This window comes from Rhinolophus ferrumequinum, chromosome 26 (genome assembly GCF_004115265.2).
Source record: "Rhinolophus ferrumequinum isolate MPI-CBG mRhiFer1 chromosome 26, mRhiFer1_v1.p, whole genome shotgun sequence".
In the NCBI taxonomy this organism is placed as follows: domain Eukaryota; kingdom Metazoa; phylum Chordata; class Mammalia; order Chiroptera; family Rhinolophidae; genus Rhinolophus; species Rhinolophus ferrumequinum.
Window position 1 is genome coordinate 2,810,151 of NC_046309.1, and position 20,979 is coordinate 2,831,129.

The window sequence follows — 20,979 nt, forward strand, 5'->3', positions numbered from 1 at the left end:
GCAGGACTCACGGGACACAACTGCTTTATAACAGAGTACGAATGGCTGAAATTTATCGACCACTGACTATGGGCCCATTACGGCTCTAAGTGCTTAGAGTAACAATTCTCTTACCTCATTTGCCTTATAACATAAAGTCAATGCACGTGACAAAACATACTGGCAAAGCATTTTGAACAAAAACGAAAATAATTCAACATCAAAACATCCGGGATCGGTAGCCTCCTAGAAGACATGACATAACACATAACAAGGGATTTGGGGGTTAAGGGGGATTTTCCCACCTTCCCACTGTGCTTCCAAACTCTCTATTCCTGTATCTTATGAAATCATGCCAGAGACTCATGGTCTTGGGTTTGACCAACAACTAACTCTCCCACTCGGTGGCTGTTACCTACCAAAGAGCCAAATGCTTCTGTACGAAGGCAAATTTTCGGAGAATAAAACATACTGCATGATTTAGAGAAACACCATAAATACCAGTTTAAAAAGGTAACAGTAAGTACCCTAGGAAGAATGAAATAAAACTAAATCTCTTAATTAAGCAGATTACCTTTCAAGCCAGCAACTCAGCAAATGTCAGAACATTTAGAGTCGTGAGAATAAAGGCACGAGTTCTGAATTCCTCGGAGGGGGTGCTGGGGATCGCCAGGTGTGTCCCCCCCACCCCCAGCCCTCCCTCCCCCAGCCCCTAACAGTCTCCCCAGGTCATCCGTGCCACGGGCAATGATGGAGGAAGGGCATCATTCTAGGAAATTTCCTCCCACAAACCCGGTGCTAATCAGGAAATCCTCCACCGAGGTGAAACAAATCTCAGGATCCTTTCAAAGAAGCACGGGCACAAAGGAGAAAGCCACAAGACCAGCAGGCCACACAGGAAATGTTTATAAAGAGTCTAATCGCTTTTATTACAGTGGTGCAGGGGAGTATTTCATCCAACACTCACCGGCAGCAAACCAGCATCTTCTACAAAGCAGTTCCAGAAAGTTCAGACAAGAACATGAAAAGGTATATGATCTGCAATAATTCTCATACAGTACTGTTTAGTGTTTCAACTTCATGTCACTCCAATAAAGTGCAGTCATTTTCTGGCAAATGTGGCAAAAAGTTTGCTCTGGTTTACGTCCTCTGCGCCTACACATGCGTCACAACATGCCTCACAATGACACACGTCTGCCACAGCGGCACTAGTGACACCCACATCTGCTCATGCTCAGGATTAGCTCGCTGTACCAAATGTCATAAAATACAAAATGATAGGAAATATAAACAGCAATTTGTATTTCAAGTTTAGAACACGTTATTTACAAAAATAGGTTGGGAGGAAAAGGGTTTACAGCCCCATATTCTTTCCTGGAGGTAGGGAGAGGGGGAATATTTTGCGCCATGTTCTAGGGTTTTTCCTAATAATTCTGAAAGTCACAGGGAAATTCCTTCAGAATTACATCTGTCAACTAGAAGCTCGGGTGGAGAGGCGGAGGGGGCGGGAAGGCAGGTGACAGGGGGTGGGCACACCGATGGCTTGTACTGAGCTGACTGGCGATGCCTCATGCACTCGGCGACGCAAGCACGCTGCTCGACCCCAGCTCCCGACGCCACTGCTCCGGGAGCTGAGGGCTTCTCCGCACTCTGAAGGGCACCTGCTCGGCAGCTGACACGACTGGACGACGCCTCGAGGCCGACGCTAGGACATGACTCCAAAGACGGGGTTGTGGCGGCAGATGCTGGGGCCGTACTCCTCGTAGTCCTTCTTGGTGTGACAGACCTGGAAGAACTCGGGCTGCAGGAGGCAACGGTTAGAGGAGTGTGTCCGCGTCCCAGGAAGGGAAGGCAGCTCAACAAACGACGGCTGCCCCAAACCTCCGCTCTGCCTGCACACCCGCTGGGACAGCTGGAACCTCCCCCAGGGCCTGACTGCCACATGGAGTTCATTTCATTTTCTTAAACTTTCCTCAGCCTCTATTTTTGTGCTTGCCCAAAATTATCAATTCTTTATCTATTCATACATCTGAAGAGGAAAAGCAATCATTACTTGGAAAAGTCCCTGGAAATGATGATTAATTCAAGGCATTTTAGGTTATTTTGGGGTTTCACTAATCCATACAATCTTAACCCCTAATCACAGGGATACATGCGAATTCCCTGGGCCGTTTAAATGATCCTATGTTTTATATCTCACAGAATGAAATGTGCGATCGTGTAGAGCCACGCACCATTAGAACACACACTACTGCAGCTTCGTAAGTCAATATTTAACCAAACTCAACAGAGATCGCAGAAATGAAAACACAGGACAAGCGAGGGAAGGACTCACGGTCGAGGCCAGCATGGAGCCCCCGAACCACACGGCGTAGCGCTGCATGTGGTGTGTGATCACCTGGACCTCCACGGGCTTGGGCTGCAAAGCAAAGGGACGTGTGCTCACTCAGCAGGCAGGCGGACACCCTCTCAGCACCTTCCAGGGGACAAGGCAGCGGCTGCACTCTGGCCACCGCCACGAGGGCCTCCTCCCGCCATGACGCCACAAGGCCCTTCCTTCCCTGCTGCCAGGTCCCTGTGTGGTGGCATCAGCCTCACCGGCCTCTTACAGGAAGGTCCTCAGCCGATCCGCTGCCAAAACCCCGCCTGCAGCCCCCGGCGCCCTGCCCGCCCTGGGGTGCAGAGAACACAGCACACCCGTCAGGGAGGGCCTGTCTTTCACAACACTCAAGGCATTTAAAACCCCAAGCAACTAGCCCAACTGATTTCTTTTACTAAACAGATGAGATGGGTTAGGAATTACTGTAGAGCTAATTCCAAGTAACACGGAGGATCCCAAAAACACTCCCAGAAATCCCATTTTCCAACAGTGTGATTCCAGCAGTGAGGACATACGCTTGCTCCCCATTCACCCGACACCAAAGCCCGATCTGCTCAGAAGCCCAAGTGCAATGGGCAGGGAATGAAGAACCACTATCCGGGAGGAACACAGCGGAAGTCCCTGCGAGTGTCAGTTATCTCAGTTTAAAGAGAACATTCCCAAAGGACATTCAAGATCCTCAGTGTAAACAGACCCCGTCTTCTTGGGATACCGGTCATTACCCGACAAGCCTGATCTCTTACAAAACAAAAGACAATTGCTGGCAAACGTGGGTCAGTGAGAGCAGAAAATTGTTGTTGCTGTATCAGTAGGTATATCCGTCCTAACTACATACTTGGAATGAGTTCAGGCAACAAACCGCTACATGTAATTTCACAGTGTGGCTGAGAAAGTGATGCAAACTTGTCTTATTTCACGTTACCCAGACAATAAAGTCCTTCAGCTGTGTGTTAGGGAGACAGCCACGTCAGCTCAGGTACAGAAACTCTACTTCATTCGCATGCCCCAGTCCCAGCCCCGTACCTTTATTCTGCCACCACTGAGCTCCTCACTGAGTTTTAGTCTGGCATCCACCACCCTTTTTAAATCTCTCTGTAGTCGACGTCCAAAATCCCTGAACATAGTGGAGCCTCCTGAAAGAACGACATTCTAAAAGACACAAGCAGAAGGGTTTCCTTTGATGAATTATCCACCCACAATGTTCTAGTAACCCACCCACACAGAATTCCCACATGCCCAATCACTTGTGTGAATAACACATGTCAACCTATATGAAGAGATGACAACTGAAGCAAAGTTAATGCTATCAAAAGCGTACACTGTACTTTTTTCCTGTATCACAAATTCTTCCTCTCAGTACTTTCCTCAATTATAACCAAGTGAACACATAAAGCAATTCTGCTTCCACATGCTCCCTCTGTACAATGAGGAAGCTTTACAAGGACCAGGAGGCCAGAGAAAACTGTATAAGTCGACAAACTGACTTGTTATAATAAAAATCTCAGGCCAAATTAACACTGGATATTTAGTTATTTTGCCTTAACAATCACTGGGGAAAAGATAAGTTTCCAATTAATACCAGAACCTTTCAGAAGGGTGATATTGGGGAGAGAGGGAGCGTTATCGAAAGTACCAGAAGTGCTGTCAAACGAGACATCCTTGCTGCCCACGCCCCTCCATCATCACCCTGAGATTCTGCTAAGAGGCCACAACAGAATCCCATGTGTGGAGGGGGAAGTAGGGGAGATTCTCATTAATCTCTTATCAGACTTTGATGAAACAGAAAAGCTGTATTCTTTCAGGCTACATGTTACTTGGGACAATGAAAGTGAAATTACGTATGTGCTGCCTCCGACTGTATTTACTGTCTGGCCCTTCAGTCCCCGATTCACACTATGGTAGCCACGCCTCCCAGGGTTGGGGGTTCCTCCAAGGCCCTCCCTGCGCCCCCTTCCCAACCTGCTCTCCTTCCCATCCCCACCTCAGGTGCTCCCTTCTACTCACACTGCTCCCTGCTCTTTCCAGACCACACCGGGCCTGCCCCGGCCTCAGGGCTCTGTGCCTCCTCCTGGGCTTCTGCCCAGGTGCTGCCTGGACCGTGCCGCCCCCGGACGCGCCTGGCTGGCTCCCGCGGCCCCTCGAGTCTTTGCTCACACGTCGCCACGGCCTAGAGGAGACCATGCCCCCACACCCCAAGCTCCTGCACTCCGTCTCCTTTTCCTGCTGTACTTTCCTCCTTGGCACCTCACTATGTATCCTGCTCGTTTATTTTGTCTGTTGCCACCACAGAAATGTAATCGCCACAATGAAGGGACTTTTTCCCCTGTTTGGGTCACAGGTGATCCCGCAGTGCCCAGAACAAGCACAGCACACAGGAGGCTCCCCATAAATACTGCCCAATGAATAAATAATTGATGGACCTGGAAGCGCCCGTAAGCCCACTCGGAATTTTGACAGGAAACCCCAAAGTGCTCAAAGACCTGGTGACCTGGGAGCATTTCAGCCAGAAAGCATCTGCTCCCCTCGGTCAGCAAGTTCTCAGATGAAAACCAGCCAACAAAAAGGCAGCACTAATTACACACGGCCATGTGTGTCTGTCCTGGGAGAGAAAGAAATCATGACCTCGGCTAGAAAAATATCAAAACCTAAATACAGGAAAAGAGTTGGACACTGAAACAGACATAGGATGGAGCATTAAATTCCATTAAAAAGAATGTTTTTGAAGAACGTTAATTACTTAAGAAAATGTTCACAACATAACGCTAAGTTGATATACAGGATATAAAGTATAAATATAGCCTGATATGTCTATCTACCTATTTATATTTCAAAAAAACAAAAGAGAAAGATAGTCAAAGTAATAAATGATAAGCAATGATTACAGAGGAGTGACTTCTGTTTTCTTTATTAAAGATTTTGGTACTTCTCAAATTTTCTAAATGCATTTGAAGTTGGAAATAATCATCTTTGCTCATGTGTGGAGTCTAAATTTTCTTTACCTAAATTGTGTTTTTGCAATGCAGTCCCCCGACCTGCTAAACGAATCCTTACTTGTGGTTGGCATGACTGCACCACATTTGTTGAGCTCACTTGCCGACTGGATTTCTTAACAGCCCTCTACTGTTATCACAGCACCTTCCTCTGCCACACAAATGTTTATCTCATGACGTCAAATAAAGTCTCAACTGTAAATGACCTCTACAATGGGAAGGTCCCGTTCTTCATGCTGGCCAAAGAAGATCGCAGCACATACCATTATAAACACTACACATAACCTGTCAGTCACCTGAAATTTAAGTCAGACAGATACAAAATAAAGTCTCTGTTAATGGTAAGTTCATTTAATAACGAACTTGGTGCTAAAAATAACGACCATTCCGGCTCCTGTAACGTAAGTACGTTTTGTGCTACGGGCTCTCGTCCTATTCCCAACCGTCTGACAGACACACAGCGCCACCTACCCGCCACCCGGCGTACCTGTCACGGGCCGCCGCGGTTCACGCAGGCGCGGAGCAAACCGCCCACAGACAGGAGTGGGGCACGGCCACTCCCCGGGAAGAAGAGGGCTCAGCCACAAGCTCCTGGGAACTACCCCGTCCTGGTCCCTGCACGGCAGTGTCTCTTTAGGGCCTCGGGCCTTTGCACTCTTGAACTGAACCAAAGGCGACAACCCCAGCAACGCTAACCAAGCCTATTTCTGAGGTGGGGGCTGTAGGCGCGCCCAGCAGTCCTAGAAAACATGCCAGTGAATCTCAGCGCTGCTCTAACCCGCGGCCTGATCACAGGGGATGTGACAACTGGGACAGACGTGTCTTCTCTGCCCCCAGGACTCCCCTTTCTCCTCCGACCGCTGTAACTCGCCTGTGTCTACCCGCCCCCCGCCCCCCACAGGCTGTTCACCTCCCAGAGCTTCAGTGGCCACATCTTCACCCTCATCTTGTGTGACTTCTCAGTGTCACCTGATAGGGCTGGTGACAGCTGTCTTCCCTTGGCTTCCAGAGTTTTCTTTCTTCGACTACTTCTTGGCTTCTGTGTTGGTTCATTTTATGTGTCAGTGTGGCCTGGCTACAGCACCCAGTGATTTACTCCAACACCGCTCCAGGTGCTGCTGAGGGAGCCTGTAGGTGGGGTTCACATTCGAGGGGTTCGCAGTGGAGGCCTCCAGAGCCCAGTGGGCCTCACCAGGCAGCCGAAGGCCTTCAGAGCAGCGACAAGGGTCCCAGAACAGAAGGAATCTGCCCCACGTCTGTAGTGCCAACTCCTGCCGGCCGGCACCATGAATTCTGGACTTGCCAGACTGAAAGCAGGCCGAGTCCTTAAATCTGAGCAGGACACAGAGGCAGAGGTGGAGGTGGAGACACCGTCGTTTCTCTGGAGAACCCTAGCCGATACCCAGTCTCTTTGGTCTCCCCTCTCTGTCTGTCCCTCACAAATCTGCCCAGGCTTCTTGTCCTCGCACCCGCACACTCCCCTGGTGAGCCACTTGCAGACCTTTTCATCCTTGCAGCATATGGATGATCCTCAAAAATCTAACCCAGATCTTCCTCCTAAACCTTCAGCTGTGCAGCCAAGTCAGTTCCTCCAGACTCCACGATGGGGCCCCCTTCTCCTGCATTTCCACTTAGCAAAACACAGCGGCTCCCTCCCAGATGTGCGAGCCTCTCCCGCTCCCCGCTCCCCGTCCCGCACATCCCCTGCCCCCTCCCCATGTGGGCACGGTCCTGTGTCGCCTGCAGCACCCCAGCAGCCCTCACCCCCATCCTGCCTGCCCTCCACTCCCTCCCTTGCAGCTCAAGCACTTTCCTCAAACTGAGTCGGGTTATGTCACCTCCCTGCGTGAACCCTCAGTCCCCTTAGGAGAAAGCCCAACTCCACGAGGCCCTTCCAGGGGACAGGCCACACCTCTCCCTGAACCCCACTCAGGACACCACGGCCAAAATGCCGATTTTGAGAAGGGCTGAGAAAAACCAATGATATCTTAAAATATGTACATTTCTCTCTCAAATAAAGATATTTGGGGGCCGGCCCAGTGGCTCAGGCGGTTAGAGCTCCATGCTCCTAACTCCGAAGGCTGCCGGTTCGATTCCCACATGGGCCACTGGGCTCTCAACCACAAGGTTGCCAGTTCTAATTCCTCGAGTCCCGCAAGGGATGGTGGGCAGCGCCCCCTGCAACTAAGATTGAACACGACACCTTGAGCTGAGCTGCCTCCTGGATGGCTCAGTTGGTTGGAGCGTGTCCTCTCAACCACAAGGTTGCCGGTTCGACTCCCACAGGGGATGGTGGGCTGCGCCCCCTGCAACTAGAAAACGGCAACTAGAAAACGGCAACTGGACCTGGAGCTGAGCTGCGCCCTCCACAACTAAAAAAAAAAAAAAACTGAAAGGACAACAACTTGAAGCTGAACGGCACCCTCCACAATAAGATTGAAAGGACAACAACTTGACTTGGAAAAAAAAGTCCTGGAAGTACACACTGTTCCCCAATAAAGTCCTGTTCCCCTTCCCCAATAAAATCTTTAAAAAAAAAAAAAAAAAAAAAAAAAGATATTTGAACTCATTCAACCCTAAGAATAAAAAATAAGATACACAAAATTTAATTTGCAATATGTTTCTCATCTAAAAAGCATAAACATAAATACACACACACACACACACATACACACACACACTTTAAGCTATTTTGTTACAGGAAAGTCATTCCTTGAACTATATCGAAATGTATTTACATAATAAATAAGCATTGTGAACAACTCCCAACCTGCTGCTAAAACAGGCTGAAACTATTTTACCGCCAGCCCCACCCCCTCCCAGACTTGTCTCCCACTCCTGCTACTACCATGTCTGGCTCCACCCAAACAGATTTCTGAAATCTCTGCTCTACCCGCACCCCTCTGCTCATCCAGTTCCCTCCACCTGTCTTGTGGCCCCTCCACCCCCCAACTGCAGGCCAAGCCTTCAGATTCAGCTCAAATGCCAGCTTCTCAAAGCCTTTCTTGATCCCCTCTAATTAAATGCAGCCTGCCCCTTCTCTCAATTACCATAATTTGCATGATTCACTTTCGTGACATTCAGCTTGTAGTGGTTCCCCTTAGAATTATTTCGGTATTATTTTTAGTTTTTTTATAAGCTCCTGAACCTAAGAACCATCTCTCACACATACTTAATCCTCTAATTTAACAACAGTGTCTTGTGTATGGTGGGCACTCAGATACCTGATAAACAGAATTCAGGATGAAGCATCCAGATGGATTGCCAAGCAACTCGAAACTGGCTTCACTCTTGAGTAAGAGCATAAAACTAAACACTAATACTAAACTAGTCGCTACTGTGGTTCTCAATCTAACTGCACGTTAGAATCATCTGGGAAGCTTTTAAATCCAGATGCCCAGGCCCAGCCCAAGTATATCAGTATTTCTGAGGGCGGGACCTGACACATGTATATTGTAACCTCCAGGTGACGGCCAGGGGCAGCCAGGGCTCGCACATGCTCCTTGCAGTGACTGGCCCTTTGGGGACATCACAGGCCTGCCCAGACGTGCCCGTCACACACGATTCCCCTCCAGGCCCCAACCTCTATCCTACTTAGAAGCTGAACAAGAAAGAAGGCCTGTAAATACTTTTCTTATCTATAGCCCAGAATGAAATAAAAATTAGGTTATGACTACTTCCGTGTAAAGAAAGTGTTTTGCTTTTTTAAAGATTCTACATTTTCAAAACCACCCTTTATTCTCCTTCTCCCACCGTCTCCACCAATAGGAATGTCTGCATAGAGATGTCAGTGACCTATTTGAAGCATGACGGCCGTTAGTCGTGGGATGAGATGAGGCACCTTACCCAGGAGGCTTATACCTTATACAGCGGACGACGTACATCGATGGGACAGTTCTGTATCACTTCATCAACAACATCTGAGATGGATTCCATAAAATCGGGGTTGGCAAACTAAATTTTACATAAATATAAAAGAAACATTACACATTTCTCTCAATAGGACAAAACAAAAGTTCTTTTTACAAAGTGACTTTAACAAATACAAAATTGACTATATCTTTAAAAACTTCACATGGGAATGAATGATATGTCAAATGAATCCCATGTGACTAAGTGTGCATGGAGTGATGAAAACATATGTCCCCTCAAGAGATGAAATATATGGGTTTAATGAAGGAAAAATGTCAAACAGTGACAAAGGCAGACCAGCCCTGTGTTATGAATACACAGTGAATCGTGCTAATAAGAGACTGTAAAAAGCAGGTATATGATGTATGTGATGTGGAATGACAAACACTATGAATATATAATTAGTATATCACTTGTGAGTACCAGTATTATGAAAAAATTAGCCAGGATATAAAAAAAGTCAGTGAAAGATCACTGAATGGTGGCTTTAAAATGAAACAATCAACACTTGTTCATGTCACCGAGTGAACAGCCTTAGATTCAATTCCTTAAGTAAGCAAAAGTATGAATAATTCAGTTACGTGACGTTTGAAATACGTTTTTAAAATCAAGGAACGCGTCAGTGTGTAACAAGTCAGGGAGGAAGAAGGTAACATCCAGCTGTTCAGAAGCTGTTCACTGGGCACGGTCAGTTTCGTGTCGATTTCAAATCAATCCTATCAAAGGCACGAGTGAATGAGTATGATATCTGAGCTTATAGTAACACACACATTTTATGCCATTTCCCTGAACAAAATAGTCACATGCACATGTAAAAATAGGCAGCAGTTTATAACCTACCTACTGAATTAGGCAGGAAAATATACCAAACCATGAATACAATGTATTTTATTTAAACCTTAAAATGTTGCCTCTTAACTACTGTTTCTACAAAAGTAATAATAATTATTTGTGACTACCAATTAAAATGATAACATGATTCTTCAAGACAAGATTCTTCAAGACAAGACCTGCTAACTAGGGACCAGTCGAGTCCTCAGACAAAAGCTTTCACTAACTGACAGCAGGGGGCACAGCAGGACCAAGTGTCCTGGGTAACAAGTGGGGAGCAGGAAGGACAGTCAGTCATGAAAGGTGGACAGGCTGTACGTCAGCCCACACTGGGTCCCTGAGATGAACGGGTTTTCATACCAGTGTGACAGTCATTTCAATTCCACTATCTTCTATTGCTCTTATAACCACTCCTGGTATAATCAATTGCTAACTATTTCCAGATGAAGTCTTCGGAGAGGCAACCGGACACAATCAGTGAGCAGACAAATCGCACAGGGAGCTGTGTCTGTCTGCAGAGTGAGGCCGTGTGTGGCGTCACTGAGAGGTGACCTTAACGCACACGAGGTGGCAGTATCGCTCCATGCACGCCAGACTTCAACACACTCCAAAAGCGAACATCTCACCTCCGGGTGAAAGAAAATCTCAGGCCCTAGGAACCTCTCGTAGCCGACATCTATAACGAACTTCTTCCGGTTGATGGCGTTGATCCCCGTGTACTGCTTGATCCACTTCCGGGGATCCACGTCGTACTTGGCAAACTCCTTGACTATGTCGGGGCAAATGTAACAGTATTTCTCCTGCATACACAGAGAGACGTCCCCAGGCATTAACAACTGCCCAGATCCTCTTCCCTCTGACAAATCCCAGTAACCCCAGGCACTGAACACACGTCCGGAATGACACCTCCCCACACCCCTAACTGCAGTGCGGACATGCCATCGAGCCTCGTATTCTATCGTCTTTCATAGCAGACATGACTTCGCTTTGATTTGGGGTATGTAAATCGGCTTTCTTTGCAACTCGGCTATTAATCTGTCTTACTATATCAAATTTGTTGCCATATTATCTGAAATACTGTTTCAAGGTGTCTATCGAGTACCTTGTCTCCAGCTCCTCTTTCCTTACTCCTTTTAGGCCCCACATGGCGCCTGCCCGGGTTCCCTGCCGTCTCCCTCTGGACAACACCCAGAGACCTACCACCAGCGGTCAGCTGGGCTCTCACCTTCTCTGCAGTCATCGGCTCCACAGCAAGTATTTACTGGGTGCCGAGGCACGTGGGATGCACAAGTGAACAAAACACACACAGATCCATCGCTGCCTACTGGGCCACCCGCTCTGCGAGGGTCCGGAATAAGTAAGGAGATGGCATGGCACGCTGTAGGTGGTAGGCGCCATGGGGAAGGAAAAGAGAAGGTACATGTAGGCAGGGCTGGGGCTGCCATCCATTGCTGCTGCACAAGCACTGGCTGGGCCATTTCACCTTGGCACCTGAGATGTGCAGCGTGTTGGCTCTGCATCTGGTGATGCTTCACTGGGATCTCTGAGCCCAGTACCTGTCCTGAGAATCAACCTCAGCAAAGCAGCAGGGGGCACTTGAGTACCAGCCTCTGAAAATAAGTTTCCTGTGGGCAAGAGGGATGGAGCAGGGCGCCTTACACACACGGAGCAAGACTGCCCGAGCAGCTGCAGATCGCCATGGAGACACTGAAGCCACGCTCACTCAGAGTGGGGTCCTGGTCTCGCCCTCCACCTCGGGGCCTTGGGACATGGGCCTTGAGTGGCTGACGTGTCTCCATGGTGATCTGCAGCTGCTCGGGCTGTCCTGCTCCCTGTGTAAGGATCCCCCTCAAGGACAGAAGGCAGCACACGGCTGGTGCGCACTACACGTGTGGGAAGGACCTCTGAAAGCGTTTTCAGGATGTGAAGTTTGAAGTTTCTTGGCATCCCTGAACCGTATGCTAACACCATGCCTGATATACTCTAGCAGAATTATGAGACTGGCAGGCAAGACTCGTCACACAACCTGTGTTCCCTGATAACAGAGACACAGTGAGACAGTCACTACACCCTCAAATCTATCAGGCTGGAGACAAAAACTGAGTTACTGTTAGAGGCCTGCTCAATTCCTTATGGCCTCTCAGCCGGCGTAACTGATGGCACGAGGCCTAGGTGAGGAAGGTGGGGTGGAGAGCGGCGGTGCTGGTCTCCAGGTCTGGACTCGCTGCGAGCACGGTGCGTGCCATGACCCACACGGCCTGAGGCCAGCTCAGGACCAAGGACACAGCGCGGGGGCAGCTCCACACCACTCTCTCCAGGAAGAAGTGAGGCGAGAACTAACAGCAGGACAAACCCCCCCACAGGGCCCGGGCAGAGCACAGAGGACTGTCCCTGACTCCCCACCTGCACAGCTGAGCGACACACCATCACAACCTGAACGGGCCGGCTCCATGCCAGGGGCAGACGTGGCCCCAGAGAGCCAGTGAGGAAAGTCAATGCCACCATGAGGACAGGAAAGGGACCTCATGAGTCAGCGCAGTCAGGGATCTCTACTGAAAAGGGGACACTCACACTCACCAGCCCCACCCTGAGCGTTGGGAACAAGAGGTTCAATTCGGATTCACATTTGTAACAGATTTGGGGGTGGTGAGGGAGCTTGGATCAAATATTCAAATTTCTTTCATTGAAGAAAGGCCAGGAAAGGAAGAGCAAAAGTCTTGGGAAATATTTAGCATAAAAAGGAAGTCTTGGGATACTGGGGTAAACTTCCCCCTCTTCCAGTCTGCCCAGGGCTGCACGTTCCGGCTGAGTGTCCCCATCCCTGGGAAGTCCCGTCCCAGGGACATCAGAGCAGCTGGCCTCCGGCTCACAGGAGCCCTGACCTGTCCCAGTGCTCCGTGCCCTTAAAAATGCCTGTTTACACCAAGAGTGCCATGCAAAATGTGGGGGTCACCTCTGATGCTGCTGTCCCTTCAACCAGCGTTTTCGGTAGTTTGATGGGAGGAAAGCAATGGGGGCGGGGGGTGCTAGGGTCGCCTCTCCACAAACAGGGAGGGTTCCACGAGAAAGGAGACGCTCAAGCTCCCATGTCACAGCCCACACTTAAATTCTTCTCCACAAACAAAACAAAATCCTGCTCTCTTCATCTACCTAATAATTATCCTTGCATTACTAAGAAGAACCTCTTGCATTTTGACTAAAAAATAATAATAATTTGTCCTGCTTTTCAACCTGAAAAGTTCCTTTAAAAAGGTCCTGTCGACTGCTATGTACATAGTAACACAAAGACGAACATGATGCAGCAGGTCAGGTGGACATTTAAACATGGACCAATAAGCCATCTTTCTTCTAATCCAATGGCTTAATTGTATAACTTCCTGTAACAACTGTAGCACGGTAGCTAGAGTCCAGAGATACAGGTGGACTTTGTTGAATGATTCTGGATCCCAGAATGGACTGCTCTGAACTTTAGTTCTCAGGGTACAAACCCCACATACAGGTACAGGAAACGCACTTGAAGACTGGCTGACGTCACTGCTGTCATTAGCTCCCTATTCTAGAAATGAAGCCGGGGGTGCAGAGACACACCCCACTAGCTGAAGGCTCCATCTAACAAGGCTGCGAGAAAATGACGTGCAGCACGTAGCTGGTGCTCGAGCCTGTTATCAGGACGTTATATGTTCAGAGGAAGAGGCTGAGCCGTCAGTCTTTCAGCCCCTTCCTAACGCAAGTGGTAAACAGATCAAGACCCACATTCACGGGGAGGGAGAGGAAGCAAGGCGGGAGCGGGAGTGATGGCAGCAGAGGGAAGTGTGCAGACACCGTCTCATCTCTCTCACCCCCAAACCGGCCAGTTCCCCGTCTGTTTTTACCTTGATGGCTTTTGCGGTCTCCAAGGATTGCTCAGGAGGGATTCCCACCTCCCTCTCCCTTAGCAGCTGCTGAATGAAATACGTAATATCTCTACCTGCAATCGGGATGTGCTTGATACAGCTTCCAATTACATAACCTTCTGCCTAGGGGAGAAGGGAGGCAGAGGCCGTGTTAGTGAGTGCCGCGGGAGGGGCCCCCTCCCCCCAGTGAGAGGGAGCGAGCTGGCGGTGTCCCATCCGTGCACCCGCCCGACTCTGCGTTCACAACCCCACACTGTGACCCGATCTCTCCATCAGCAGCCAATACGACGCTTTCATCAGAATAAAAACAGAAAAACACATAGTTCACTTCCAGACAGTAATGCTGTGTGTCAGAACAGTGAATCCAATCATTTTTGTTGTTCCTCACCAAAACACAAGTGTTATCTGCAAACTGCTAAACCAACTATAAATCTACTTATATTTCAAAATCAACAATTTGGTTAAGTTTGCAGGAAGTCAGTTCCAGCCTGGATTCAAATCCCAGGCCCACATTTGTCAGCTGAGTGGCCATGGACAAGTCTGGTTCACGTTTCGGCCCGGTCCCTTTACCACAAACGGGGCACTACTGCCCCGTGGGGCTCACCATACAGAGTCAATGAAATACAGTAGGGCAGCAGCTCACAGTGCTTTGGGCATTTACTAAGTACTTGGTACATGGTCCCACTGGCCACAGTAAGGACTGTCCTGTTAGGAATCGCGCTGAGACGTTAACCTACACAGGACGCCATCTGAGACAGCCTCAGTCAGGAGCTCGGACGCGCTCGCTCCGAGGCCAGTGAAGCCTGGTCTGCCGGGGGCAGGAAAGGGGCTGCTGCCCATCCCCAGCGGGGCCGGGGCCAAGAGTTCACAGGCCCACAGCTCAGCCAAGGCCCCTCCTGGGGGCATGGCTTGCCCCAGGCCTGGGCACACATCCAGCTTGCTCTGTGGGGACGACAGAGTGGGCATCTCCCTACCGGTTTCATCAGGAAAAGACGGGATACCCCAGGTTCCACATGACAGCACTGGCTTCTGTGCCGCGTGCCCACACGAGACGTTGGGAACGGTGGCGAACTGCTGATTTCATCTTACAGGTGGACTAGTTCAAATGGTTATAAACTAGCTGTGGTCACCAGGGAAGTTCCAAGGACAAGTTACTGCATTCCTCTAACGTTTCTTTCTGATGCACCTAACTTCTAGAAGTAAGAGATTTGGCCTTTTCACAGAGCCCGAGTTATTTGTGAAAATACTTTAATATGGAGATAAAAGATATGTACAAATTATTAAAATAGTAAAGATCAACTTAAAGCCATAAGAATATTAGTTCTCTAACACAAACTATTGACAATTATTATACTCTTCCATCACGTTTAACATTTTTTAAAACTAATTCAACCAGTGTATACACAGTATCAGCTTCAGTACAGCATTCGAAACATGAAAATAACCTATAAGTCTAACAACAGGAAAATAAAGAAGTGAATTATGCTATCCCACATGATGGGCTATTGTGTAGTTATAAATATTTTTTTCACAGGATAGTTAAACATACAAAAAAATATTAGGACTAAATCAATATGCTAAATATAACTTGAGCATTACATTACACAATTAGAATGCAAAATCAGACACAGGATATTCCAATTTTGCTTAAAGTGTATACACGTGTGTGTCTATGGAAACGAGCTTAGAAGGCTAAACAACCAAAACTATCATGTGTTCTCTGGGTGAATTTATGGTCATTTCATTTTCTTTTTCACATTTCTCTATTTTATCCAAAGTTTCTACAACAAATATAATTTTGATAATCAAGAAAAAAACTAAACTAAGATACAGATAAACATTTTAAAAACAATTTTCTCAGCGGGCCTGTATACCATGTGAAATCTGTTTTCTTTTCTCCTCCTCAATTGGATACACGGATGGAAGGAAGCGGGCCCACAACCCTCTCCCCACACCCGGGCCTGCACTCGTCTGGGAGTGTGTAACCTCAGGGAAGAAGCCAGACGCCTGCATTTCCAGTCAGTATTACACGTCAAGTGGCACCAGTGGGTCTCAGTGACTACAAAACGAGTAAGTGTTTGAGACTGGCTTGCAGGTGCTCCAAGCACAGAATGCTGTTGGGGGCTTGCGGGGGACCTTCACTCTGGCCCTGGCCCTCCAGATCCCCGTGCAAAGGGCATGCTGCCAGGGGCACAGGGTGAGCAAGGGAGGAATCTGGCTTTTTTCCTTCCTGACTATAGGCACATCTACCAGTAACCCTTCCCCTCCAGCAATTTCTAACCTTGAAGGAATTAAAATCATAAGCATATTAGTACAGCATTCCTTCAAATTCCCAAAATGAAATGGTGACTATTTTTTCAACTTAAGTAAATGAATTGTTTTTAAAAAAAACAAAGAACCCTCGTTTGCATTTTTAAAAAGTTATACATATACACATACACCTGAATGTGCAGAAAACTATTTGTAATATACCTAAATAACTAGTAAGAGGGGCTGCCTCTGAGAAAGGGGGCAAGCTCGGGAATGAGAGCAAGCCTGACTTTGCACTGCACACCTTTCTTTGATGGTTTCAATGAATTTCAAAGAAACCAACTTTAAACAATTCAATTAGTTTACTGGACCAAAAAAAAAAAAGAAATGGAAGCAATAGATGTCTCTTAAAGCCCGAATCATTCTGCTAATATTTTGAAATTTAAAACCAAAAAGTGACATTGCAGAGCATTCTGCAAGTCAAAATATACAATCTCTCCTTCTTGGCTCTTAAATAAATAAATAAATAAATAAATAAATAAATAAATAAATAAAAAAGAAACAGAAGCCATTTCTTTAAAGCACGAGTAAGTTAAAGCCATCCGCATCTCGTCACAAAACAGAGTTAATCCTTCAAGTGGTCAAGACCACACCTGCAATTCGAATATCCATGATGGCAGCTATCCCTGTCTATCCCCACAGCTCAGGACACGCCAGCAAAACCCTCCTGGTGACATCACACCAGGGATCAAACAGAGCCCTGGAGACCCCACACAACGGCTGACAAATTGTAAACGGCCACAGATGTTGGGCATCTTTTTCTTTCTCACATACCTGGTTTAAAAACTCTTGTTACCTTTACTAAGTACAGTTACGACTTTAAGAGTGGTATTTTAATTTATAAAGGGTTTTTTCCTTTACTTCTTCCCTTACCTCAATCAGGTGAGTCCTACAGGGAGGCACTGACTAATCTGCTTACCACTGGGATAGCGTGGGTGACCCCATCCCCGCTGTCAATGACGGTCCCTGTTAACGTACGTTCGCCAACTTGCCGAGACGTCCAAGATGCTGCTAAGGCCAGCACTGCCTGGGCAAAAGATGGGGGAAACCGTGAGCACAGGGGGACATTTTTCTGAAGTAGTTTGCATGCTTATTCTCAGGTTGAATCTTTTTTAACTTAATAAGTCTGAGTAACTCTTGCCCTTATGATATCCTTCACCTTTCCTCCCAAAATTCAAATTCCAAATTGGACAACTAACATGCAAATTTTGTATACTTAAACTGGAGGAGCCAAATTTTCAATAAAATAAATCATTTTTTTACATAGAAAAGCCAGTGAGACAGGGATTTTATTCTGGAATATAAAACTGTAACTTCTAATCCACTGGTTCCCAGCATGGGTCCCCAGACACGCTGCAGTAAGATCACTTGTGGAATTTTTAAAAGACAGATCAGTAGGTCTCACACCTGGGTATTCTACACTGGTTCTCAACCTAGGGCAATTCTGCCCCCCAGAGGACACTGGGAAATGTCTGGTGCCATTATTTATTGTCACACTTGGGGGAGGAGCTGGTGGTGGTGCTTTTTCTTGGGTAAGGGCCAGACATGCTGCCAAACATCCTATAATGCACAGGACAGCCCTACCACCAAGAACTGCCCAACCCAGAGCACTAAGGTTGGAGAAGACCTTGGTGTGAGATGAATGGTGTGTGTGTGTGTGTGTGTGTGTGTGTGTGTGTGCTGAGGGAGTGGAAAAGGAAGAACACACAACACAACCTTACTACAAAGAGCCTTTGGAATCACCATTTCTTCCGCTATTAAATAGGTAAGGTCCTTTGGGAATCAAAAACAACTTTGTTTTTACCTGAACTGCAATGTAGAGTCCTGGTACATTAAATGATTCAAACATAATTTCTGCCAGATATTCTCTATTTTCTGGTGTATTCAGTGGAGGTTCTGTCTGTAAGAAAACAGTCACCATATTTAGTGTTCACCCAAATTTCATGCAATTACCTCAGAACCACAAAATAGTTAACCTAAAAGCATGGTAATTAGGATGCTGGATGCCTCTCTAATTTTACAGACAGAACAGACCCAGAGTGATTAATTAAAGAAATCCAGCTGTGGGTCTTAAAAGCTTTCATGTGGCAGAGTAAAGTCCTCCCTAAATACTTCTGCTCTCAGTAACCACCCAAAAAGAGGAACAAGTCACAGAAAAGGAAACTCCACCTTTCAAACCATAACACCTGAACGCCCTGAAACTGAACAGACCTGTAGGAAGTTACCAAGGGCAATAAAAACCCAACCAAGACGAGTAAAGACACCAAGAGAACACCGGTGACTTCAGATCTCAGGACAGCACAGATTCTCAGACAAGGAGGGGAGGCGTCAGCCATGGCTGCAGTGAGAAGACCCGTTTGAGCAGAACCGCAGCAGAAGCCTCCCCAAGCCCCACCTGCCATTAGAGCACAGAAGATAAATAAGGTCGGACAAAACATCTCTGCCATCAGCTGCGAGGCAGAAAATTCCAGAAAACTCTAGGGCAGAAGCAGCTTCACCCAGACACCACCCCCCACCACCTAAACTCACACACGTGCCTAGTCCAGGGAGAATTTCCTTCGTTCAAAGATGAGGAAAGAACACAAAGAAACTGGCCAAAGACCATATAAAAAAAAAAAAAAGAAAAAGAGAGGGAAGAGAAAAAATAGGAAAAACCAATGGCAAACAAAAAACTCATAATCAGAAAAGCATAAAAATAAAGCAGACTAAAATCACAACCAAAAACATTTCAAAAAATTCAAATATCTATTTTATGCTAATAACCATTATCAAACAGGAGGAAAGGAAAGGATTTCAGAAAGATAAAAAGAATACGTAAACTTGCTTTTGGTCAGTCAGCAATATGTTGTGAATTTTTCCAAGTCAATAAGTATGGATATACATCACATATTTCAAGCTGCAAAAAAAAAAGAATAAATAAAAATTCTCTAGGTCTTTTGCAAAAAAAAAAAGTCCACATTACTCTTTGTTATGCACTGAACTATGTCCCCCCAAATTCCTATGCTGAACCCCCAAACCCGAGTGACTGTATTTGGAGATGGAGCCTCTAGGGAGGTGACTGGTGTTAAATGAGGTCATCAGGGTGGGGCCCGAATCAACAGGACTAATTAATGTCTTTACAGACGCAGAAGCCAGAGAGCTCTCTGCAATGTCAGAGCAAAGGCCACATGAGGACACGAGGACAAGGTGGCTGCCTGCAAGCCAGAAAGAGAGTCCTCACCAGAAGCTGGCCCCGATGACCCCTTGACCTTGGCCCTAACGCCTCCAAAACTGTGAGAACACCAATGTCTGCTGGTTAGGCCACCCGGCCTGTGCTATCTTGTTGTGGCAGTTGGAGCAGACTCAGGCACCATAAAGGCACAGAAAGCACAGGCGGCCTCGGCCACTAGCACAGCTATGTCTAACCCTGGGACACATGGGTCAGGCTTACAGAGTCTTTAGAGCAAGAATTCTACTTCTGACCATACTGTCAATCGAGTATGTTGCAAAAACAAAATACCTTTAAACATGTAAGAACTTGGAGAATTTGGTTCCCACGAGCCCTGCATGAATTCACTATTAGAAGATAAACATTAGCCAAACAAGAAGGCAGGAAGTGTAGCCAAAGACTTACAGAGAGCCATTAATCTATTTAAGATGTAACACAAAAACATTTTCTTTTCTGGGAATCACAGTTATAGAACAGAATGTAAATGTTATAAATTAAAACAGTAGAAATAACAACAAGTTGAGAGACGTAGAAGGAGAGACTATAAACACACTGATAGCCTCTTATGATGGAATCAAAAGATACCGTTTTAAACTGATAAAGTATCAGAGGCATTAGTATACATAAAATGATAAATGTTAACATTAGAATAAGTTTAGTAATATAATCAATCAAAAGCAGGTGGTAGAGGAAAGAAAGAGGAGGAAGAAAATGTGGAAATGTGCCACCTTGGTCACTAATTACAGCAGGAAGTAGTTAATCACCCCTAAACAAATAAAGAGCAAACATATAAAATTCTTAGTTACATTAAAATACGTAAAAAACAAAAAAAAAAGGAAAAAATATATTAGAAAGAACACACACCCAATACAAAGAGAAAACCAAGCCTGAGTTGTACAAAATTAATTCATAAATAAAACACATTAAAAACAAAAAGCAGGGAGGCCGGTTTGCTCAGTGGTTGGAGCACGGTGCTCATAACACCTGGTTCGATTCCCACATGGGCCAGTGAGCTGCACCCTCCACAACTAGACTGAAAACAATGACTTGACTTGGAGCTGATGGGTCCTGGAAAAATGCGTTGTTCCCCAATAAAAATTTAAAAAGAAAAAAGCACAGCATAAAGTAAAATAGCGGAACCAAGACCAAGCTTTTCTATCTGTTGCACAGCAGCATACCATCCCAGCGTGGTTCAAATGAGACCTGGAGTCCCATCAGCTGGTCCAATCCCGACATTCGATCTGACTGCCTTTGGAAAGTGATTTCCCCTCTCGGTGTGCATTTAGCACCTACCTCACTGAGTTGGGAAGATGTAAGGAGTCTAAGTGCTTACTAAGCGCCTGGCACATGGAATGAGCCCAATGAAAGGGAGGTTTTAGTATTAAAATCACCAGCAAACACAAGTGAAGGATTCACCTACTAAAAAGAGAAAGTGTCTCAGCTAACACCATGAGACAAAATTAAATCACATCCTAC

The 20,979-nt window shown here is 46.7% G+C and overlaps 1 protein-coding gene across 3 annotated transcripts in view; it reads right to left on the reverse strand.

Annotated features, from left to right (window-relative positions):
• Positions 1 to 881: 881 nt before the first annotated feature.
• ACTR3B (actin related protein 3B) overlaps positions 882 to 20,979 on the reverse strand; it is a 48,207-nt gene continuing 28,109 nt past the window's right edge. For all 3 annotated transcript variants that reach the window (XM_033098939.1, XM_033098941.1, XM_033098942.1), the window contains 8 exons: positions 18,100 to 18,195; positions 17,215 to 17,322; positions 13,965 to 14,108; positions 10,719 to 10,892; positions 9,211 to 9,303; positions 3,383 to 3,508; positions 2,315 to 2,398; positions 882 to 1,780 (listed from right to left, as the gene is read on the reverse strand). In XM_033098939.1, the coding sequence (XP_032954830.1) occupies positions 1,685 to 1,780; positions 2,315 to 2,398; positions 3,383 to 3,508; positions 9,211 to 9,303; positions 10,719 to 10,892; positions 13,965 to 14,108; positions 17,215 to 17,322; positions 18,100 to 18,195 (921 nt within the window). In that variant the 3' untranslated portion in view covers positions 882 to 1,684. The remainder of the gene's footprint in view (positions 1,781 to 2,314; positions 2,399 to 3,382; positions 3,509 to 9,210; positions 9,304 to 10,718; positions 10,893 to 13,964; positions 14,109 to 17,214; positions 17,323 to 18,099; positions 18,196 to 20,979) is intronic.